Source organism: Lichenostomus cassidix, chromosome 4 (assembly GCF_008360975.1).
Source record: "Lichenostomus cassidix isolate B80296 chromosome 4, HeHo_3.0, whole genome shotgun sequence".
NCBI classification, from domain to species: Eukaryota; Metazoa; Chordata; class Aves; order Passeriformes; family Meliphagidae; genus Lichenostomus; species Lichenostomus cassidix.
Window position 1 is genome coordinate 2176011 of NC_139484.1, and position 24580 is coordinate 2200590.

The following is a 24580-nucleotide window of genomic DNA, read 5'->3' on the forward strand; positions in this document are numbered from 1 at the left end:
CTTTCTGTTGATATCTGAAACTCTCCCTATGCACTGGTCAAGCACTTGCAATGAAAAAATCCATTGCAAAACTTTGGTATAAATGTGTTCCACTTCATCCCCTCAGCCTTTCCATAATTAAATCGGATCAGTGTTCCCTTTTAGGTCCTTTCCTCTTGCTGGTTGCTTGGCCCTGGCCCATTGCTGGAAAGCCCAGGGGCCAGAGATGGGTCTCATGTGGGAATTCTGCCTCTCTGAGAGGAAGTTGTCATTTGCTGTCTTTAGCAACTTGTTTTCCTTGCCTTTACCCCTCTTAAATCAGATTTGCAAGAAGGGAGGAATTGATGCAAGGGGTGTAGGTTGGCCTTGTGCAATTCGGGGTGTCCTTGCAGGAATGGGGATGTGTAGTTAATGCTCAGCCCCTCTCCCACACGCCTGTTTCCCACAAGAAGGAATTTTGCTCTTCCCTGGTTTCCCCCTGTGCTCAGAAAATTGCTCCAAGTGCAGGCTGCTGTGCCGGGACCTGGCTGGCAGCCCCTGGTATTTGTGTGTGGATGTGCAAATAGGATGGCTGAGGAATGCCAACCTGCCAGCTTTTCCCGAGCTAATCCCCAGCAGCTCTGTGCCAGGCTGGCCACAGCAATGCCTCTTTCAGTTTGGAGTGTCTCATCCCCTTCCCAGCTGAGCAGCCTCCCATTATGGATTACAGCCTTGGAGCGCCGCAGCTCCATTCCCTGGTAATGAATCCCGGAACACTCGGGCCTATAAAGCAGCTGTTTGTGTGGCAGTGCTAAAAGGAAGCTGGGAGGGAGATTTTTGTGTTGACAAAGCACTAATTTTAATAATGACAAATGGTTTCTCTAGAATTCAGCTCTATTCATATTCATGACCCTTCTGCTGCTGAAGCAAAACCATTTATATGCTTGAAAACAGCCTTTTTTTTTTTTTTTTTAAACTTTTACTCTCTTTCCACTCTGCACATCTGTTTACACTTTAACGTTCTTGACAGGATAATCAAATATTTTCCAAATATAATATCTCTAAAGAAAGCAACAAAGTCAGTGTTTGGACAGAAACATTTTTGCCTTTGATTGAAGGGGAAACAAAAGCATTGAATGGCATTTTATTTCCCATGCCCATATTCATTACCATGTCTGCTCTCCACCCTGAGTGCTCCCAGGGAAGGGAGTGGAAGCTGCTGTCCATCAGTGGTGGGAAGGGGCCTTGGGACAGCTGTACAAATGCTGTAGAGCCTCTATGTTGTTTTAAAATTCCCTCTTGGAAGAGCAAAATTGTTTCTCATTTACCCGGGAACGCTTTCTACTTTTCCATTGTTTAGCTGGTACGATTAAATGAATTCCTTAGTATTGACAGAACAATCCTGTGCCTTGTTCCTTCCCCTGTGAGAATACAGTTGCTAGGTTTGATATTTTATTTTTTTTCCTATTATCTCTCCAAGTTTTGCTTCTCAAATAAAGGCTAAATCATGAGCCCATTCCAACACAGCCACTGTATCCCAGGTCATACACATTTTTGACACCACAGATGCGTGGGATCCCACATGAAGGAAGCTGGTTGGGAAGTTCCAATCCATTAGTTATATATATAAGTTATACTTTTTCTTTTTTTTTTCCCCTAAGCCTGCAATTAGAAAAAGACTTTTTAAAATTTTTTTTTTACTCCTAGCACATGCATTCAGAGCCTGTGAAAAAATAACTGCTGCTTTTGATGAATTTGCGCAATTGGTGCATAGCTGCATGAGGGTGGAAAATCTGAATGGAGTTTTTTGTCTGTTCATTTGTCACACTTGTGTAAGTGATCAGCAGCACAGCTAATTGTGGCCAAAGCTGAATGAATGCTGCCCAAATGTGGTGCTGCCACTCACATCTGTGGGCCCCAGGAAGCCTCTGCAGAAGTCTACAGCAATTCAATCCTCAATTCCATTTTCTAGTGAAATTCATGATATAGGAATTTGTTTTCTTGCCATCTGTGTTTTCTCATTGAAAAGACTTCGTTAAACGACAAACTCCCTCTCTCACCAAAAAAAAAAAAAAAATCTATTCCGTTTAGACTCAAGAATAAATCCAAGTTCAAATTAAGGAAATAAAGCAGATTGAAATGGTTTTGGGTACTACTGGCTCAGGTCAAGCTCAACATGAAGGAGAGCTGTAGAGGACAAGGCACATCCAGGCAAAAATTGTCCAAATGATGATTAGTTTGGATAAGTGCCCACAAATGACAGTTTCTCTGCCATTTCTCTTGAGAGATGTGTTTAATTAAGATGTGTTTCTAACTGTGCTTGCAATGACGGGAGGAATTATGTCTTTTATCTTTGACGTGACACTCTGTAGTCTCCAGGTAGAGGAAGGAAATGCAATCCTGGCATTCCCTATGGGAATACTGCCCAGGACCCTGCACAGCACACCCAGTTACAGAACAAATGTAAATTATCTTGTTTGTACTGAGCACTCCTATAAACACTAAGTAAGAGTTTTCACCAGGATATTTTCTTTTGAACTGCAAAGAAATGCCTGGCAAGTTGATAGAGGTTGGAGATGCAGGGAATTTATCATTTGTTTTTATAACCATTCTACTGTCATGTTGCTATTTTAGCAGTTTTCTGACTGCTCTGGGTTATAGAGTTTTCATAAATGATGATTAATTAATCCAGTTTGGTGGCCTACTCTGAGCAAACAAACCTCAGAGTTAATTTAATTCTCCACTCTTGGTTTCAGAGAAAAAAAAAATGCAGCATTTTCAGTTCACTAGAGGATATAATATTCTCAAATCAGCCACTTTCCAATTAATTTTGAATGGTGAACACAGCGAGAAATTTTGTTCTTGTCCATTTACTTCTATTAAGGATTCATTTTCAATAATCAGAGAATTCTGAGTCAGCTCGTTTTCACCTGAAAGGCTTGCTCCTGACACTTTAATAAATTATTGCATGGTGTGTGCATGAAGGTAAGGGATTCTGTCCCTCTTTCCCAATGAGCCCCTTGTTGACATGCAGTCGTTTATTGCTATTTCTGCCATCACCCAACTTGCTGGGAAGTAATTCTGGTAAAATATCAAAACGTGTGGAGTGGAGCATCAGCTTTCATAAAGCAGGAAAATGTCATGAAACAAGGAAAGGAGATGTGCTATCCTTGAAATGTTTTCTTCATGCTCTGGGTTTCAAGCTAATTAGTTTCCAAATATGCTGCTGAAGGCTTGAGTTTCTCTGGGATAATGTTTCCCTGTCTTAGCTTTGTGCAGCTTGGGCAGACATGTGGGATGAGGGGGGAAAAATAATGATTTACCAAGGGGGAAAAAGATTGAAAAACCTGAGGAAGGTCAGGGTTGATTTGGTGTGTTTATGGCCATTAAGATAAATTCCGATGTACCTTGTTAACAAAACTCCCTTTTAATTTGGTAGAATGAACCTTTCCCTCTTGCCAGGTTGGAAAGGGACACCTCTGTCCCTGTGGGTTGTACCCTGATAATTGCAGCTCCACCAATATTGACATTTTTTGGGGGAGGCTGCCTGCCTGCATTTTCCTGTCTCTGAAATGTGCTGAGATGCTCAGTTCACAGGGCCCTCAGCAGAAGTGCATTGTGAATTACTTTTGGATTGCAGCACATTTCCTACAATGCCCAAGGTTATTTTTTATTCTTTCTACAGCTATGCTCAGAGAAACAAAGCAAATAAAAAGAAAAATATTATCACCACTCAAGATGTTTCATAATAACACTCCCAAATCTCTTGTGGAAGGTACAAATTAACCCCTCTCTGCATTTACTTTTCATATTCCAAAGCAATAACGTGTGATTCTCCTCTGTCTCTGTGATGAGCGGGAGCAGGAAACAAGAACAAAATCTTCCAAGTGCGGCACATGCGGGACGTGGAGAATGTAGATCTAACAGGCTGGAAATGAGCAATAACCCTTTAGTCACGGGGAGAGTTTAAAAATGGAAATGCCTTTAAGTGGCCTTCAGAATTAAAGGCATCCCATGCCACTTCCGAGGGAGCTGGAATAATAATGTACATTATTATGGGCTGCCTGTAGCTTCTGCTGAGTGCAGTTCAAAGTTACCTTTCAATCACAGGGCTGATTTTGCTCTCGACAACCAAATTCCTGCAAAAGAAGCTAATCTTCCTGAAATTCATCTGCCACGTTTCACCTCTGGTTAAAGCTTCTTAGGGCTGTTTGATTGAAGTAGGAAGAGAAGTCTGAAGAAGTGTTTAACTTCTCCCTTTTTCTGCTGCTTTTCCATTTTTAACCTGATCTGTCAGTTTCAAGTATGTGATACTTTGTGGGTTTTGTGGGCCAAGTGCTGCGCAGGGTACACCTGACTCTAGATCCTCTGTGGTGAGGCAGATGTAAATCTAGAGGAGGGAGGGTTATATATATATATAAAAATACATAGAAAAATGGCCTGTGCCCATTTCTGTGGTGGAACTATGGAAAGGAGACAGTGGGAGGTGGAACTAAAACACCCTGTGAGAGGAAGGGGAAAGGAAGAGTCAGCCTAGCAAATTCCTGTGTAACAAGGAGGGAAAGGGAAAGGGGGTGGCAGGATTCTGGGTTATCCAGAAGCTTTTCAAGGTGAACAGGTAATGAGAAAACATGCACCACATTGGCAAATAAATCCAACTCACCGACTGCTCAATGGAGCCAGTGGGTGTTGCTGCTTCTCAAAGCCCCACAAACTGATTTTTGCTATAGCGTTCGACTGAGGTGCCTTTTGTGCTGTCACTTGCTGGCTTAACAAAAAGCTCTCTGGTTTAAAGGGGTGTTTGGTTTTGTTTTTTTTTTTTTAGGAGAAATTACTCTCTGGCTGTTGTTCGTAGAGGCAATAATATTTAGAGCTGTATTTATTAGCTTATCTTGGCTGTTAAACGTTTATGGGTGTTGTTTATGGCCTGTGGAGCAGGGGAGGAAAGGAGAGGAGCACTCAAACAGATAGTGGGAGACCTTGTGGATGCTGAAGAGGTGATAAATAGAGCAGTTTGTAAAAGCCTTAAACATGTCACAGCTTTTCCCGGGAGACTGAATGAAGGGCAACGGTCAGAGAACCTACTCCATTTTGAGCCTGGAATTTGGATGTGGAAAATCCCCCTGAAAACTTCAACTCCAGTGGTGTTCTCTAACTGTTCCTATGAGAAACCTGGGGGTTTTTGCTGCTGAAAGTCTTTCAGTTTTGGGAACTGTGTGCTACAAATGTGGGTGGGGTTTTTTTTGGTTTTTTTTTTTTTTAATTCTAACTTTCCATGGGTTACATTTGGAAGCAAAGTGAGGGATTTGCTCTGTTCATCCCATTTGCTCATCCACCTCCTGCTCCGTGTTTGATCATGACGGCACATGCTGGGAGCCTTGGAAAATACCTTGGCACACCACAGCTTCCACACCAAACTCCCTTTAAAAAAAAAAACCCACAGCAGGCACCTTAAAGCAGGCTGGTTTCAATGCTGCTTAACTTGTCTTTCTCTATGGAGTGTGGCAAAACCAGAAGTGCCTGGGAAGTTGATGGGAAGGAAGGTGTTTAAAAGGAAAGGAATGTGGCACAGAATTGGTGAAGTCAACGATGAGGAAGGAAGATTTTAAGAACTTACTCTGTGAGAAGGAAAAGTTATTTTAAAGCACAATTAAGCTAAGCAAATAATGAGAGGTAGAATTTTTAAAAGGGTGAAAATGACTGAAATTATGAACTCCTTGAAATGCCATAGATTTTTTTTCTACTTACATAACCCAATGAAGCAAATGTTTAAAAAAATCTTTGAAAGCACCTCAAAGCACTGCAAAAAGCTGTAAAGAGCTGGGAAGGTTTAGGAAGAGAAAAGAATTACATGATGCTGTTCAAAATAGTTTTAAACAGAAAATAATTTTTTACAAGTTTCGAGTTGACTTTGTTTTTGCTGCTGAAGCAGTGGAATGCTGCACACCTGCAGAAAACCTAAATATTTTTTCACAGTGCTGATCAGAACCAGAGCATTTTCCAACACATTTACATAGCTGGGTAGTGTTATATTCCTATTAGGGACATGGTGTTCTTCATGTCTGATGGTCTTTGGTATTAAATTCCTGGCTTCAAAGATATGTCATGAGTAGCAATGTACTTTTTTGAGTAATAGTGTGTTTTCTTGGCTTAAGATCTAACTACACTTAATTAAGACATATATACTGTCACAAGAATCTTAGTCTTGGGAAAAGTTTTATTTTGCTGTCAAAATTAGATTGGGCACAAAAAAAAGTTTTGTAAAACTATTTTTTATGTTTTGATTGATTGACGTTTTAGATGTCATTTTTTCTTCTTCCCTTCTTTCTGGTGAGTGTGGTGGTTTTGCTGCTCCCTTTTCACTGCTGCTGTGGAAGTGCTGATGCTACAGCTTTTGGGCAGTCTGTCCTAATTAAGATTTAGTGACTAACTGGGGTTTGATGTTTGTCAAACCACACAGTAAACAACATCAAAGATGATTATAACTTAACTTGATTGAACATCCAGCTTCAGCCTGGCAAGGGAGATAAGAAACTTTCAACTGAAATTTTTCTTACTTGTGTGAAATAGTAAAGGAAAAGTCCAAGAAGACAATATTCCATTTTCTGCCCCAAACTGTGTTTGTATTTCTTATTTGTACATACGTGTGAAGCTCCTTGTAATTGCTCTAAGCCTCCAAATTAAGGAAACCCTTCAGAGGGGAGCTGGATTGATACCTTTTGAAAATGTTGCACTATTTGGGTTTATTTCAAGCCCAGTCTGTTTGCTGAGCCTTTCCCACTAACTTTAATGAGCTTTGCTTTGAAGTGTTTATGCAAAGAGTAAGTAGCCCAAACTGCAGACTTGAGCAGCCTGCTGCCTTAGCTGGATTCTGGAAAGGTCTGCCTGGGATTCTTGTAACCCTCATTAAAACTCAAAGGGAAGTTGGTTTGATTTCTGTCTGTCTTGGTGGAATTTATCCCTCCCCTGCCTACTCCTAAATCATCTCTGCCAGACGTGACTCATCTTTAGGATTCATAAATTAGAAAGTGAAAATATCTCTCTGAGCCACAGAGTATTCAGTAGAAGCCACTTTAAAAAATTCCATCAGAAGATCCCCTTGACAATCTCTCTGCAAACTTTATTCCAATGCAGTGTCCCTTGGGCATTTTCTAATTTAACCATCTGTGTCATCTTGCTTTATGGAAGTACAAACATTTTTGGTATTTGAGCTTTATACTTATTTGTAATACGTTTGCTGAAATTGCTAACCACAGCCTGAGGAAGGGACAGCGTTCCTATAAACCTCTTGAAAAACTGTTTAATCAAAAGTCGATTATTGAAGTTTTTTCAAATACCACCACCAGTATCTATGGCATTCTCAATTTACTGAGACATAGTTTGGCTGAGGAATTTGGGTTGTTCTAAGCATTGCTTGTGGAGTAAGAACATGCTCTGCTACAGGCTGCTGCACTGCCTGAAGGTGAGGAGAGCTTCACCTAAGTGTGAAATGCACAGGTACTGATCAAAGTATGATAAAGCTAAATAATGATACATGGGAAGAAAAGCCAGCCTGAGAGAACTGCAAGTAATGGGGAGACAGGATAAAGAAGAGGGATGTACTTTACTCTCAAATGAGGTGTCATGTGTATGGTATAGAAAAGCTCTTGATAGAAATGTCCCATTTCTTTAAGCCCACTGAATCCGACTCGGACACCAACTTACTTACCCAGCCAAAATTTTCACTCACAAGCATCTAATTGTGTAATTCCAAAAATCTATATTTAGGTGGCTAAATAAAAGTGACCTGGATTTGAGAGTCAGCTCCACCTGAAGTTTCTGTAGCTCTGCAGAGGAGTCAATGAATACTGCAATTTGAACTCGCTGAAAATGAGGCCACCTGGCAAGACAGGAGACATTTATCTTGGGACTAGGGCAGCTTGTCTGGGTGGAATGGGAAGCAGGGAGGACAATGGTAAGAAAAAATAATTGATATATGGGGTTTTTTGGTTCTTGCCCTTCCTCCTTCCACCTCTAGGCTGCTGTCTTAAATGGCACCAGACAGATTTTTAACAGCTCAAAAGCTATTTTTAGGAGCCAGTGGTGGAGGAATGATATCAGGCCTGAGCCCTGGGGTTTCCATTGAGCTTTATCAAGAGTGCCTGAGGAGCCAAGCTTGTGGGAAAAGGCAAAAAAGGAACAAGATCAGTTTTTTCTATACTCACAGGTTTGTTTCAGCCTCAGACAAGTCTCTCAGGGGGACTTGGCTTCAGGCTGGGAAACACCATGGAGCTGGAATAATACATTTTCCAGGAAATTGATGGACGTACAGTTGTAGCTAGAAATTGGCAAAAGACGTTTTTCTCCTTTCTTCTTAAATTGCTTGCTACCTTGGAGCAAGTGGTCCTGATTTTTATTTCCCAAACTGGTCTCCTTCCCTCCTCCCCGTTAGTCAGCATGTCCAAAAACAGCAAAAGAAGGTACCTACGGGATTCAGGAGAATGGTGAGGAACAGTTCACCTCCTCGGATGCTTTTGTCCAGCTCCTGAGGACCCCCAGGATATTCCTTGTAAAAAATAGTGTGGGTGAAAAGGCCACAGGTCTGTCGAGGGAGCACCTGAGAACAAAAGAACAGCAGCTTACAGGTATTGCAGAGGTGTAATCAACTTGGGGCAGGGATTTTTGTTTCCCTTAATTCAATATATATTTTTTTTTTTACTCAGTTAAAACAACAACCAAAACCTACATTTAGCAGAGCATTTGGATATATGTGTAAAAACACTGCTGATTTTGTTCCAGTAGTAATTGGACTCTGTGCTGGGTCCTGGTTTTGAGACATTCCCTCTGCCTTGTTTAGGGGATCATAATTTTGACTTGAAAGCACAGGCAATATTCAGATCAGCTTTTGGAACTGTAAACCATCCCTTGGAATATCTGCCACCTCACTTAAGCACACCCAGTCTGTGTGTGTCAGCTCTCTAGGGGGGTGCAGCTGGCTGGTAGGACGGGCCAAAGCACTTTGTAAGTTTTCCTGCCCTGTTGCACTTTTAAGTGCATGGGAGGAGCCTCCTCTCTCATCACACGCCTGCATGGGCTCCGAGAGTTAGGCAGCTGTCCCAATCCTGCCTCTGGGAATTTCAGGAGCAGAGCTGAAACTTCAGCCTCAGAGAAGTGCTGGAGGAGATTACTTACACCTGTTCACCTTCCCAGGTGCTGGATTTCTAATCCTTTCATGAATAAAGATGAAGCAGAGCTGGGAACACAGGTCTTAGGCAGTTTAATGATTTCACAGAGTGCAACCAGGACTTTGCTGATGGGACTGGGAGGACATTTAGTTTCTGAGGAATACTTTTGCAGTTGCCTGAGTTTGTGTGACTTGTTTTCCCTCTTTACACCGCCTAACAAACGCACTGTTCTGCCATCCTTACAACTCCTCCATGCCGGGGAATTCTAATGCTGCTGGGGAACCTGAGGCATTGAGCACAAAGAGCCCCTCGGGGTCCCTGGCAGTACAATTGCTATGAAATGGAAATGCAGTGTACCATGATGCCATTGTGGATGAAGCCCCGTCTGTACCGTGCGGGTTTCAGGTGTGGATACTCTTCCGTGCTGGTCACGCGGATGTGCCACACCTTCTTCCAGGCCTCGTAGAGCTGCACGTGCACCGGGTAGACCCCCGAGTGGTGCGGAGCCACCGCGTAGCCCATGCCCGTGGGGATGCCGTGCTCCTGCAGCCACCAGAGGCAGGACAGCGTTAGGAGCACAGAGAAACACCATGCCGTGTCGTTAGTCACAGCTCGTTCTTCCTGCACGCAGTGCCACCGGAGAGGCTGCTGGCCTTAGCCAGGCTGGCGCTGAGTGCCGCACGAGCAGAAAATGGGGGGAGCTGCAGGGAACTGGAATTATGGTTTGGTAACTACAGTGAGAAATAATCCGCCTGGATTATGTTACATTCCTGTTGCATGGAACAGATTTCCTCCTTTCCCATTACATGTTGCATGCCTTGTACATACTGCGTGTGTTTTAATATGCATCCTACCTGTCTCGTTCTTTTGGAAGGCAATCCAATGAACCAGTGCTACTTCTTAATTAAGCTAGTAAACAGATAGGAAAAAAAAATGTTGCAGTCACATATGTGTGATTTTTTTGCCTAGTTCTGGAATAAGAGCAAGATTCCTTCCTGGTTTAATAAATAAATATTCCTCATACTTTCTGAACCTCCTCATTTTTTTCCATGTGATTAAGGTAGTAGCAAAAAATAGCTTGGACTACTCTTTCATTTCATAAATATTTATATTGAGCTCCATTTCTATATGGAGATATGTGCATTTTCATGAATATAATCTATAGGTTATCTTGAAAATCTCTTCCGAAGGCACAAATTCATGTTGCTCCCAGTACTGCAGGACACGTCAGCTCTTTCTATTCCTTTAAAACTGATATGCAGAGCAAAATGGCTAAAATATGAGATGATTATTTTATGGGTTTTTTTGTCCTTCCTCTTGCCCACATTATCCATTGATTACTTTAATTCCAGGAACAGCAGGTTCTGCTGGGCATCTTCAAGTACTTAACGAAGAAAGGGTTTTGATTCATTGGCAAAAAATTAAGTCAAATCTATAGGGAACACTCGTTCCTACATCACATAATGTAACCACTTAAAATTATCCATTCCTTGTTAGTAAAGATCTCAGGTTACTGACTGATCTTGTAAAAGAGAAACCCAAACTCTCTATTTCATAATTTACTGAGAACAAAACGTAATTTCAGCTTATTAATGCTGTTACCTACTTGAGAGGCATGAATCAGTTTAAGGGTGGAATGAGGGATAGCTCTGTAATGAGAGATGGTAAATCGCCCTGTTCTCTATTTTTTTTTTCCATGAACATGTAAAAAGGCAAAAGCTATCTCTAAAGATTTCTTTAAATCTGGCCATTTACTGCCATGCTTGAGAGGCCCGTGATGCTCAGGCTGTCAAACTGTTAACTTGAATATCCTGCATTACCTTGAATGTACAAACCTTCAGCAAAGCTGGGGTAGGGAGAACACAGAAACATAAATGTAAGGCAGATGTGTCCTGAGGGTGATAATGAGCACTGCTGTGGATGACATATCCCAAAGTAGGGATCTGGATGAATATGTGTAAGATCCTGTTTATCTCATTGTTTGATGCTGGAATTGCCATAGCAACACAATGCAGAAATGGTGATCTGCCATTCACGAGTAAAATAAGGCAGCTTTTCACAAGTTCTCAATATGAAAGCACATTAGCCTCTGAATAAAACATGCTCACGCCATAGCTCACACAAATGCATCAGGCATTCAGTACCTGATATGGCTTTAAGAAGAAACAACTAATAAATAATTATATTTTCTTTGGGCAGTTCTATTTGCTGTTTAATTGGGCAGATTAAATGCTGTGTGTCCTCCTTTAGTGATTTTCTTTTCCTCTCATTTGGTTATTAAACTTACTGTGGGAATGAAAACTAATGTTTCAAAGGACAAGTATAATTGTGTGTCCAAGATATGAGAAATACCTGTACTGAGCATATTGTCTTATATATTCTAAAGAACAATTTCCTGATTTTTACATTCAAAATGTATATTGGATTTTTTTTTTTCATTTCAAAACTTGTGCTTGTTTGCTTAGTTTGGGAAATAGCTACTATTGGCCATTGTCAGAGAAAATAAGAAAGCAAACTTTTAATTTATGAAATTTTATGTCTACTGTAGATCTTTTCACACAGTCAGTTAAAGTGCAGGTGTGGAGACTTTTCATTAGATGAAAAAGCAAAATACAGCTTCAGCTAAGTTTGCCAAAACTGTTGGCTTTGTCTGATAGTAGGCAAAGCACCAGATGACTATTTCAGATGAAAGTAAGGTGAGGAAGAATAAATCTCATCCCTCCTGGATGATGTTATCCTCTATTTACAGCCCAATTTTAGAGGCAATCTCCAGTGGGCATCTCTCCTTCCCTACACTGAGTACAGATATTAATAATGGGACAAATTAGACTCTTTCATCGCATGTAGATACTTTGCCTTTGCTATGTGGTCACTGGGCCTCACCTTGTAGGTATTTAATTGGTGTATTAAAAGCGCATGGTGTATTTGTGGTTTGAGCAGCTCAAGAGTTCCAGGCAGAGGAAGTGCTCATGTGCATCTGAGCTGGTTGTAAGCAGGAGATGGGAGCCAAGGAGTGTTGCTAGACAGGTTCTCAATTGATTTGTTTAGTTTGTACATCTTTCTTTCTTCCTCCCATCAGATCCCAGCTGCCTTGTACAGTCAGTGACAGCTTTTGCCCTGTCTCTGCTGTGCTTTGGGCTCTGTGCTCACAAACGAGCACAGAAGATAATCACTGAGCAAACAAATCAAGGGATGAAATAAAGAGCTACGGGCTTCAGATTAGATACATTCTACTTGGTTTTGTCAGATAAGGACCTAAAACAGCGGGAGGAGGAATATCTTGTTACTGAAGGCAGGGAAAACTCGGTTTGCTTTATTCTTGGAATATATGCTATCAGAGATTTCTGCTTGAGCACTTTTTTGTGTCTCTGAGTATCCATTGCATTGCCTATACAAGGAAAATAATACTTGAGGAATTATCAGCTTGTAAAATTTAACCCAAGATTGTGTTCATTAGTGTCTTTAAAGGGTTTTGGGATCCTCTGATAGAGAAAAAAACCTAAACCACAAAACATGATCAAGTCAAACCCAACTGATAATCAAAATTATTGTAATTTCCCATTTCCTTAGGCAGGCTCTGGAACACACCATCCATATTCATGTCAATAGGATGACACTGGGATAGCAAAGCTCTGGGTAGCCTTACTTTAACCCAGTTAAAATCTCTGTGTCTTGTTCCACTGAGGCTGAGGATCTTGAATGCTTGCTGAGAGATTTGGCAAGGGAGGACTTTGGGAATGGGGCTATGGATGGGGGAGCTGTGGGACCAATCACTTTTTTTTGCCCACCACTTTTTTTGCCAGGCCAAACCTCCCCTGCCACGTGCCAGATCCAGAGCAGAGGGACAATGGCATTTACGCAAGATGTGAGGAAGTTTCTTCCTCTCACCATACAGGCATGAAATAGTGGAAATGGTAAATTTCTCAGTGACACATAGAACAATTTGGAGGATTCTGGCTGAAGGCAGTCTCCTGGTTCACAAGCAATGCATGTGGAAGGGAATCCTTTGAAGGCTGTTGAGTTTTACTGAGCCCCAGATGAACAGAGGTGTCCATATCTGCACTGCAATCAGGGCAATTAGATACCTAATTAGCAATTAGTTCTGTGTGTACAGAGCTGTTTAGATACATGATTTCTATCTGTGTGTTGTGCCAGAGCTGTTTGAGGCAGGCTGCAATTGCAAGCTCTGGTTTTACAGAGCATTGTTAGGAGGCGTGGAGAAAGCCATGTAAAACAGAACCAAGTCTTTAATCTACCTGCCAGAGGAGCCAACAGGTCTTACTAGACAGAATTTCTGTGTGCTATTTGGGATCTTATTGTTCTTGGACATAATGATGTGCTCTCCCTTCCTGAGCACCCTGTTATCTTTCTGGGTAAGGTTTTAAAAAGTTAACAAAGAAATAGCACATGAGGTGAGGAATTAATATGATCACACTTTCAATGATTATTGCAGCTTTTCTTGCAGAAGCTGACACAAAGTGTCACCTCTGCCTGCAGCCAGATCAGGAGGTGGGGAGATATGGTCAATAAATGGGAGATGCAAGAGAAAATGGCAGCAGCATCAAGCTGTGTTCTGCTGAGTATAATATTAAATAAAGATAGTGGACATCAAGCAAATATTCTGTGTATTGTTCCAGATCTCTAATTGAAATTTGGATCCTCATTGTGAAATCAAAGAATAATGCAAAGAGCTTTGCTTTAATTTGGAGGGCTTAGAGAAGTGCAGCTGCAGAACAGGGAGTTTCTTTCTCAAATAAGACATGATGCTGAGGATGAGAAAGCCAGGGGGGAATCAAACCCACTCTGAAGTCATGGCTGGGACCTCTCTGATAGCTATCAGGAAGGCTGTCATATCGGCAAGATAAATTTCTCCCACAAGAGAGAATTTCAGAGGAAGCCTTTTGAAAAGAAATGTTCTCATAAGTAAATTGTACAGCTCATATAGATTCAAGGTCAAGGGGTTGATACAACCCCTGTCCAAATGTTAGCAGGAAATAAAAGTGTAATAACAGCAGCTTTTCACTGACATCAGCTCCTTATTTATAGGCACCCTAAGGAGTCTCTACCCTTCAGGACACAGGCTTTATCTTTCTGGAGCTGAAGTTACAAACAGATTCCATTACCAGCTCTGTTTTCAGGCTATGCTGTAGATTTTTCTCCCAAAGGTGGTTTGACCTGGACAACTTCACATTTCCTGAAAATACTAGGAGAATTTCCCCATAGGTTTAAAGATGAAGGGACTGTGTATTTTTGAGATATGGCTTGTTTAAAAAAATTACTCTTGCATTTAAAATCTCCATTCTGTTTGGGTCTCTGGGCCAGGGTACACAAAAGGCATGAACAGGCCGTGCCAGGAATGAGGCTGACAAGGAAGCAGAACTGTAGAAAGGAAAAGAAGTCATCCTGCCAAGCAGGAGATGGGAAGGGAGGGAAGTCTGGCATAACGAGTAAACAGTTAAGCCATTTTTAATTAATTTTCTTTAAAGGTTGTTAGGAAAATATTTTCATAAACAAGGGAATAGATTGCTTCCAACTGCCTCTTCAGGCATCTGCCTTTGCCTTTTTCCTGAAGTGCCTTGGCTCGTGTGAGGGATGGGAGGAAGGGGCCTGGCCTTTCAGAGCTGGGAAGGGCTGAGATGGCTGTTCCCAAAGCAGCTGAGAAAGCCCTGCTGTGCCACTCTGCTCCTGTGAGTGCCTCTGGTTGTCTGGCATTTCTGTGCCTTGTCAAAGACCACACAGTGTCTTTTCCAAAACCAGCATTTATAGATTTCAAGTTGTCTTTGTGGTGCTCAATAAGCCAGCAGAATTCTCCTGAAAGGGCTGTAAATAGTACAAGGTCTGTGAGCTCTGGGCAAGGCGGGGAGGATGACTCTCGAAAGTCAAGAGCACAAATGACAAAAAGGGTAACACCATTACCTATCAATGTTAGCAACAGGTTTGCTATAGAAAGAGCGTATTTTCAAGCAGGTCATTTAAAAAAGGCACAGTGAAATCCAGCAGCTTCACTTGCTGTCTCTGTCAGCATCAAGATTTCTCCCAAACCATACAGGAGGTTTAGGGTTCGCTACCACTTCCTCCCTGCCTTAGTGAGGATGTTTGCAGCAGATTTTAGGAAGCTGATAACCTGTGTACAAACTGCTTCTTAAAGCTTAGAAGGCCAGCTGGTGTCTGCTGTGTTTTCACTGATTCTGATCCCTGTGGTCATGCAAGCATGCTTGGGGAAAGGGCTGCTTCCTTTCCAACATGCCTGTGTCAGTGGGAAAGGCTAAGACAAAATTCAGTTTGAGACACAAAACGGCTGGGTTTGGGTTGAGTTTCTAACCTCACTTCCTTTGTTTGCAAACCTATGTAAATATCTCTATGTTACTATATGTATAGTACAGGCAAACACAGAACCAGTGTGGAAAGCGTGGCCATGGTAGTGAAGGCATCCTAGTAAATCTTTTGGGAGCTTTTACTCACTATTGCAAACTCTTTGTTGAGGATCATCTGCTCCACCAGTGAGGACTCATTGTGGAACAGGTGTGGCTGCATGTGACTCCACATGTGGGGAAACCACCAGAACTCATCCACAGATCTCAGCAGCAGGTCATCACCCTCATCCTCCTCCTCAGTCCCTGCAGAGGGAAGAAAGGGAGATAAAAGATAGTAGAAAAGCAAAAAAAGGCGCATAAGTGTTTTTTAAACACAGAATAGGCTGCCATAAACCCTGATATCCTTTTCCTGGGTGTCTCACTGTGTTACTGTTATGTTTATGAACTATGGGAATAGTAAATACAAACAGTAGAACTTTTTTAACATATGTGATCTTAAAAACCATCCCCCCGCTTCTGTATTTGCTTTATTTTAATGCCTCACTATCTTTTCATCCCCATAACCTGGCAGCTTGGATTTAACGTGACAAAACAGTCAGGAATATTAATGCTGGTTGCCAGGTCTTTTGAAAGCTGGACAAATGATGGTGGTTGATCAGTATTAAAGAAGAAAAGGTTCAGTATATATCGGTTATTTTCCATTTTGTCCTGATAATAATGTCACTGTTAAATACAAAATACTCTCCATAAAGGCAACATATGGATAAAAATGAAATCTTACCGGTGCTACCCTTCCATCCTCCTTGAAACTACTGCCTTATTAGCCTTGGTTAATTGAAACCTGATAATTTCTAGTAAAGTGTGAAACAAATTTCAAAATATAATTAGGTGGAAAGCATGGAGCTGTAATGGCAAAGGGCCTCCAAATGTTTCTTAGGGTTCAGTATGCAATTTTTGCCAGATTTTATCTTGAAGTAAACCCAATAAAACCTCCCGTGTTAGTGAAGGGTGTCTGCTTCAAGCAGAAGCGAGGGTGTGTGGCTGTAACAAAGAAACCTTTCTGTTTGAGAAAGGGCACGATGCTGCTCCTACCGTCTGCAGACACATGGCTGCCCTGCTTTTCCAGCCTGGAAAGGCAAAGTGACATTCCAGCAGCTTCACCTTCAAACTACCCAGCAATATTTGGTTTTTTAGCAGCTTTCCCTCATGTTCTTTGCCATTTGAATGCTTTTATTTTGCTTCAGTCAAAGAAATAATTGCCAAAATCAGTCTCCTGATGCAAACACAGAAATCCTGTCTTCTCACAGGCCTTTTAATGTTTTACACAACCCATTGGAAGCAAATGCTCCACGGATGTCACTGTTTACTTGGCAGGAACATCCTGAGATGCCTGTTCAGTGCCTGCACTTCAGCTCTTGGCTTTTCATTTTCCATTTCTGCAGTGGTTTTTGAAGCATGCCACTACGCAAGGAGAGCAGTACTTTGAAACTTCCTCCCAGAGTCACTGAATCCCTTTGCTCCCCTCTTTGCAGCACTCTGCGAGTTGTAAGGAAGCTGCTCCCACTGCTGGGAGTGCTGCTGGAAAAAGAAAACAACCTTGTTTACTAGGGAATTCCGTGCTGAAAAGAAAGGCCTGATGGCTGCTCCCTCTGTGTCCTGCATTTTTGGAATGACTGCTGGCTTGGTTTTGGGGTATGTGATTCACCTGAAGTCACTCAGGCACAGGCAAGGGAAGAAAGTTAACACAGGCTTTCAAAATAGAACAGAGGAGGGAGAAAATAGAGCTTGTGAAGCAACTGAAGATCTCTTTCATAAGCCAAAGTTAGGGACAAAGTGGAAAAAAGTGGGTATTTGAAATATGTAAAGATGTGTAATCAGCCGACAAAAGATTTAGGTCAAAGTATAATTTAATGCCTTATTAACTTTTGAAGTAGAGTGTGGTTCTTGAAATAAGCCCTTTTCCCCATTAATTTCCATGTAAATTTAGATACACAGCTAATCAAACTTTGCACTTTTTTACTGTAACAAAAATCGAACAAGATTAACACAATGCTTTCTGTTTTAAAGAAGAATAACCTTATCCTTTAATGCCAGAGGTGAGATAGAAAGGTTGGAAGTTTAACCTTAGGTAGTGGTGTTGCTTTTGAGGTTAAATTCTCTTTGTACGCCTAGAAGGATGTTGTTTGATTTTATGAATTCTTAGGTAGTGTTCTTTCAAAAAAAAATCTCATGCCAAGTTTTCATGGAGCATTTGGTGGGTGCTTATATTGTTTAAATATTTTTTCCCAACCCCTTATTAGGAGTATTAGAGGCAAAACACGGGATTTTTGTGTTTTAATTTCTTGTACAATGAACATTGCTCCTGTAACTTCCTTCATTTAAATGTGAAATCTGAAACACGCAGAAAACCTATAATCAAAGTGAGTGTGCAGCTGCTTTGAGATGTAGAGTGCCCTTTGCATGGGTAATAATTCAAAGTTTGCTTGTGCATGAAAATTAACCTTGTATTTTAAAACTATAACAGTAATCTAGAGGTCTATTTCAAGTTCAAAAATGAAGCTAAGCTGGAAGCTGCTACCACTAATCTTGCAAATCTTACATGCAAATCCTGAGAATGTCTTAATTTCAATTGCTGCAGCATGAACAAGTGGAAAGTGTTAAAGCTGCAGAACTAACAGGGTCTGCTCCTTTTCTTTTCAATGGTGTTAATTCAGTGCAGAGCTTACCAGCTAAGGTGTCCTGATGTGCTGCAATATCTGATGTGTCAGCAGCATCTCTCCATGAAAATGTGTAACTGTTTAATCTGCCAACACACCCCCACACCTTCCTCCTGTGGTTTTTAAATTATCCCAGTTTTGGAAAGGAATGCAGAATCCCACAATAAGGAAGTCACTAAAGCACGGCAGCTGCAGTGCACTAATAAAATATGTTGAGTGTGTGATAGTAAAAGCTTCTGTGGGTCAGCAAGCCACATTTACAGTAATTAAAGAACACCTTTCCACGCTTTATTTATAATGAGTCAATAAAGTGGATATTGCATAGAGAACATGCTGAAACCTCTGCACTAAGCTGAGATGACAAAAGGCCATCCCCACCCTGTAAATGAAGTGCTGCATCCAGGTCCCTAAGTGGAGCCAAGGACAGGAAGCAGTTCTGTGCTGTTCTGGGGAGCCTTGAGAACCTTAGGAGGATGGGCTCACATGCACACCCTCCTGCTTTCTCTCTCTGCAGCAGTAGCAACTCTGAAATTGGTCAGCAGTGTGTCAGAAAACCTGGGACAACGTGGAGGGTGCAGGAAGGAAGGAAGGATGGAAAGATAAATAGTGGCAGGTCAGGGAGTGGATTTTGCAGAAAGGCTGCATGTTTTCTGCCAGGCACTGCCCACTGTGTCATAATATTTATACTAAAACCATCTCTTTCTCCATCTCCTCCCCTCCCCTGGATCACCTTTATCCGCAGTGGACGCTAATGATTGATAGCAGCTCTGCTGGAAATGGCCACAACTGAGCAGCTTCCTGCTTTAGAGCAGCTCAGAGGCTCGGGCTGCTTCTGTTTGTTTTGCTGCATTACACATGTGTCCAATTAATCTCCAGAAGGAATAACTACACTGGCAGGTCAAGATGAAGTGAGGAGAACGCTGTAGTTGTGTCTCCACAGTTGCTCTCTGACCACAGGTCTGCCACTGCCTTGTTATATGACTCCAGGCAAGTAATTCTATCTCTCTCTGCCTCTCATTTTTCCCAGGCTCTCCAGCCTGTATCTTTAGTCCATGAGGTTTCCTGGGCAGCAGTTGCTCAGCATTATGTGCTTGCACAAGGGAAAAACTGCCTGGACTTAGTGACAGTGCTACAAATACATCATTTTGGTTGCCTTCTCTCTACTCATCCCTCAGAGGCTTCCTCATCTCTCCTCTGCCAGGGTGACGTGGTCCAGGAGAGCAGAGACTGCATTATTCCCAGATTTTAAACTCACCCTCCCATCTTCCTGCTGCCTCCTCCTATGCTCCAGATAAGTCTCCCTGTCATCACCCAGTGAGTGTGGCTGAATGGGCTGACAGCTGGGGATTTTGCAGCTGGGGTGCAAAGAGGTTCCAGAGGTGGGAAGGGTGTGGGGTTTGGCAAAAAGGACAGGAGGTTCTCCCTTGCAGGAAGTCTTTTTGCCTCAGCAGTTCTAGGGAGCAGCACAGCTCAGAGGCAGTAGAGGGAAGCCTGAGTGGAGGTGCAGCAAAGGGGAGGCAAAAGAGGAGGAACAGAAACAAAATTTTTAAAAAGGGGGTATTGTGCTCTGGAGAGATGGAGCAAAAATGAGAAAGGAATCATGAGGAGGACAAGCAATGTGTAAGTGCCTCATCTTCCACAGGAACGCAGTGCAAGTGTGCAGCTTGTTACTGCACTGAGTGTGGAAAGGGCTCAGCTGCAATACTAATTTCTTTTCATCGTGTTTCCTTTTTATCATCCCTCCTGATTTGCAGATCACTGAGACAGATTACCTTCACAGGCATAACAAAATCTTGTGCATCCCATGGAAATGCTTCTGCCTCCTCAGAGGTTCTGAGACACGATTTTCCCAATCTTTTATACTTCATCATACCTATCATACTGAAAAAACCTTAGTCTGCCTTCCGTGCTGTCCTGTTTCCAATGGAATTAGAGAGATCTCTGCAGCTCCTTTGCCTCCTTTATAACCCTAAGATTTACCACCACCCATCTTTTCAGGAGAACACCAAGGGCATCCTTGTCTACCTCATTTACAGAGTGCCTTTACCCCTTTGGACTCTGAATTAGACGCTAAAATGGTGTAACAGCTATTTCTCACTGCTCCACTCAGTCTCTGGGTTATTGAGAAAGGCGATGTTTAAAGCTGGGTTTAAAACTCTGTCACCTATTTAACTGCAGCTACCTGAGAGCATGAAGTTCCTTCTTACCTGTGTGGTAAAATTTTCCTGAAAATCCAAGGTTGAAGGTAAAATTTGCAACCTGAGTGCGCAGTAAATTTTGAGTCTCTAGTAAAGCCTGAAATAAATAAGAAATTAACATGCATTTAGAAAAGTTAATATTATTTTGGGCTCATCCTTTTTTCTAAGACTGTTACAGAAAGCTTCATTTGTTCCATCAGAGTTGGATGGTCTAGAAAAGCTGGTGACAGTGCCTAAGTACCCAAGGAGGTGGTGGTTCTGTGGCTTGGCCCAGGATATTATCCACTGTGGCAGTGATCTGTGGCAGAACTTGGATCCAGCCATTCAGAGGCAGCAATAGGCTGATCGCTAAGTCACCCATGCTCTGGGTTATTAGTGAAGCTTAATAAAATACCCAAATTTGGGTGCTTAATATCCAAAATAAAATCAGGAATACTACTCTCCATCCAGGCATGAAGGTGTTGGGATTTACTTACCTGCAGGAACATTCTGGGCTGTGTCTGAATAGCAAATTCTGGCTTAAGTGTGAATGAGCAAAACTTCGGTTTTGACCTATGGTAGATGCAATGTCCATGTCATAAATAAATTTTTAATTAATTTAAGCCCCTTTTTTTATTCTCTCCTCCAAGCCAAGATAAGCCCACTGTAAATGAAATGGAGGGAAAGGGTGTTGCTTATAAAAGAAACAGGTAGCCTTGGCCACATGTCCATTTTTTTTCTTGGACATATTTCCAGCTACTGGGGAAAGTCAGAAGATGGTTCAGCCTGAGTGAGTAGCCTATATTTGCTATCAGTTGTGAGCTCTGCACTGCTCCTAGAGCTGGTCCTTGTGCACAGATGTGCTTTGGATGCCCAGCCCACGGAATCTGGGCAAGCTGCATTTGAGATGGGCAGTGCATTTATCTCCCTATTGGCCTTGCCAATGCTGAATGGGTTATCAACTCTGTTTTCATCAATTTTCCGTGTCTCCATTATGTGGCTCTTGAGAACTTTTCCTATTATCTATTAATAACATTTCTATTGATTGGACCTTCATGTTCTTGCAGAGTTCAGAGATAAAATGATTGCAGTGGTTTACACACACACAGCGTCCAGCTAATGCTGTCCTTCATTTGAAAAAATTACATTTTGTATGGTCATAACTTCACTTAACGTTGCAGGAAAATAGTTTTTTGGTCTAATTTAAGCAACAACCAGCACCCCTACTTGGGACTATAAACCAAAAGCATCTCTAGTGCAGGGTAAATGGTTGAAACCAGGGTTTAACCAGCTGAGGTGTGTGAGTGTAATACAAGAGACTTTCAGCTAGAGTGCATCTGCCTTGATTTTTTTAAACAGAAATATCTATTGGGTGGCAGGGAAGATGTATAACAGAGATAGTGTTTATCAGCTACACAAGTCACCAAGCAAATTCCACCCCTTGCAAAAGGAAATTAAGCAATCTTATGGCAATAAATCTTGTGCTATAGCATTAAATATTAAGGTAGCTGTATGGTTTCCAGCCTATCTTGCTAGACATTTAGTAAGTTGATTATTTCAATCCTGTGGCAATTTCACATGTGGGACTATATTTACATAATATATAACAAGTAAATGTTCACTAAAATGTAAAACCTCAGAGATGAACACCACTGTTAGCTGAGACATTGAGGAAAATCCCCAGCTGGTAAAAACTGGCACTAAATTGACACCATTAAAGTCAGAAGCACGGAGTCTGAGTCATTATATTTTAGAACATAATTTTCCAAGCTATCTAGAGCATTTTAGATATGTTGAGAAAGACTGATGGGCTGAGCAAAATCAATTTAATTTTCCTTTGAGGGAAGAACATCTTAAGAAATTATCACCGCTTAACATATAGTACAAGAAGGGGCATGAAACAAACATCATTTTCTCACCTGGGCTCCTCTCTCCCACTCCCCTCACATCTCAGGAAGATGACAGAACTGCGGGATAGGCAGGAGCCTTCCAGCCCAGTGAGGTCTCATTAAAAACACAGAGCAAGGATTAAGATGTAAATCCTGGAACCTGCAGTGTGTCAAGCGTTTTCCTCTGCCTAAAGGGCAAATCTGTCACTCAAACTGGATTTGCCTTGGTCCTAACGACTTTTTTCTTTTCATTTCAATTTCCATATATGCATATTAATTTATATAATATGCAGCTAAATTTTGTTGTCATGACCTCCCCTCTTTTTAACACTAAGAAGGTCTTGTCAGCCAAGCCAGTCCAAATTTATTTTGTCACTGCCTGTCTGTTTGGGTGAAGAACAGTAACGTCTCCCGCACCGCTAACATGAAAGAACTCTTTAGGTGATTAGGGTCTGAAGGGTGGAGAGGCTGCACACCAGTGCCAGAAACCTTCCTGGGATTTGCACAGGCTCCATGTGAGGCAGAAGGTATTTTATTTTATTCTGAGGGGTTCTGCAGGATGCATAAGGGCTGTTGAATTTTAACAGTTGGAAAGCTGCTCCCTTTCCGAGGCTGGGTGCCACACAGCTATTCCTACTCTGCCTGGTCCTGCCAGCTGTCCTTTGCTCCACAGGTATCCCACTTTCCTGGGGACTCAGTGGTCCCTGTCCCATCCCCACTGCTTGCCTGTGGAAATACAGCCAGCATTCCCTGTTGAACCCAGAGGTGCTTATTTTTAGCTCATGCTTAATAATTACTATTTGCCAAGGAAAGAACCATGGAGCACACTGCACATGGACAAGCAGGCATGTCTCCATGCCAGACTAAGCAAAGACTGGGTAGTTTGGTTCTTTTTAAGGTAATCGGAGCTGTTCCTTCACATGCAAACCCTTAATTGCTTGGAATCATTCAAAACTCACAGATTTAACTTTATTAATTGATTCTTTGATTTGCCACTGAGGCTTCTCTCTGACACCTGCAAGACACAGTTGCTTCATTATACTGCATTCAGCAGCCTTTTTACATAAATCCATATAATTACCTTTTGTACATTTGAAGTTTCCGTGTCTTTATTCTTCATAATTGGTGCATCTATTAGGAAGAAGTGATATTTTCCTGCTATGTCCTTGTTAATTATAACTCTATCCTTCATTTACATAATAAACTTTTTGGGGTGATTTCTGCAGGAACATTTCATGCCTAATAGGAAGCAATTTGCTTTCCTTCATTAAGTACATTAAAACTTCATGCCCCAGACATCATTGACTGTAAACATTTGATTCTGCTCAAATTTAATGCACCAAGGCATTTTGCTCTGCCATATTAGGTTTATTTATGTGCTATGTTCTGGATTGTTAGCTGCTAATGAGACTTTGGCTCTTATTGCTCTAAGGCCTGAATAGTAACCTCATTTTAATGAGTTCATTATTTGCTGCCTTCTGAGTGGAAGACAACAAATTTTTCTTTTAATTAAAGGTCAAAACACCTCTGGCTAAGGGAAGTGTAGAGGTTATCAAATCCTGAGAGAAGGCAAAGGAATGAATTTTCCTGATTTTGATGCCAAGCATGGGCTGGCCAGGCTGAGGTAGGAAGTGTCTCTCTGGGGAGCAAAACCCCAAATCTAAGTTAAGTGATAACAATGCTAAAACGTGGTACTGGATTTCCGAAGACATTGCTAAGGCAAAACAGAACCTGAAAGTCAGCCAAAGTAATTAAAGAGGCTTTCCTGCTCCCCCAGAGGTCTGTGGGGATCAATAGAGCTGCTAAAGCATGAGCCCTTCCTTGCATATGCAGTGGTGGTTGGGGTGAGGAGTACAGATGCCAGATGGATTGAGCCAACAAAATGGAATTTTATGTTTCTTATTGGGGAAAGTGAAACAAATATTGGGGGTCAATATTGGGGCTATTTGTAGGGAGGCAGATGGCACAGGCAGCTGTGGTTTTGAGTGTGTGCAAGTGCACAGACAGGGACTGGTGATCGCTGAGACTTCTGTTAATCCAAAAAAGGCTTAATGATGGCAATTAATGCACAGATCCTTGTCCTTTGTCTAGCATTCTATTAATCGAGATTGTTTTGTGTGCCTTTCATTCTGCTCCCATGGCAGGTAATGGCATTAGAGACAGGAAGGGTTCTTGGGAAAGACAGGACCAGTGTCTGTGAGATCAGCTGGTGAAAACCTAAAATCTGGTTTTGGAGGGAAATATTAACAGTCCTTGAAACATAGACATTGTTTAGCTTGGAAACTGCAGCTGTCAAAATGTCCTTGTAACACTTCTAAACATTATTTCTGCAAGACAGAACCAAATTCCCAACTCTCAGAG

At 41.8% G+C, this 24580-nt stretch overlaps 1 protein-coding gene across 9 annotated transcripts in view; it reads right to left on the bottom strand.

Annotated features, from left to right (window-relative positions):
• LOC146437681 (bifunctional heparan sulfate N-deacetylase/N-sulfotransferase 4) overlaps positions 1-24580 on the bottom strand; it is a 117918-nt gene that overhangs the window by 13967 nt on the left and 79371 nt on the right. For 8 of the 9 annotated variants that reach the window (XM_085057606.1, XM_085057600.1, XM_085057608.1 and 5 more), the window contains 4 exons: positions 20361-20448; positions 15585-15739; positions 9480-9665; positions 8426-8554 (listed from right to left, as the gene is read on the bottom strand). In XM_085057606.1, coding sequence (XP_084913732.1) covers positions 8426-8554; positions 9480-9665; positions 15585-15739; positions 20361-20448 — 558 coding nt within the window. The remainder of the gene's footprint in view (positions 1-8425; positions 8555-9479; positions 9666-15584; positions 15740-20360; positions 20449-24580) is intronic. The other variant, XM_085057609.1, reaches the window with a different exon arrangement.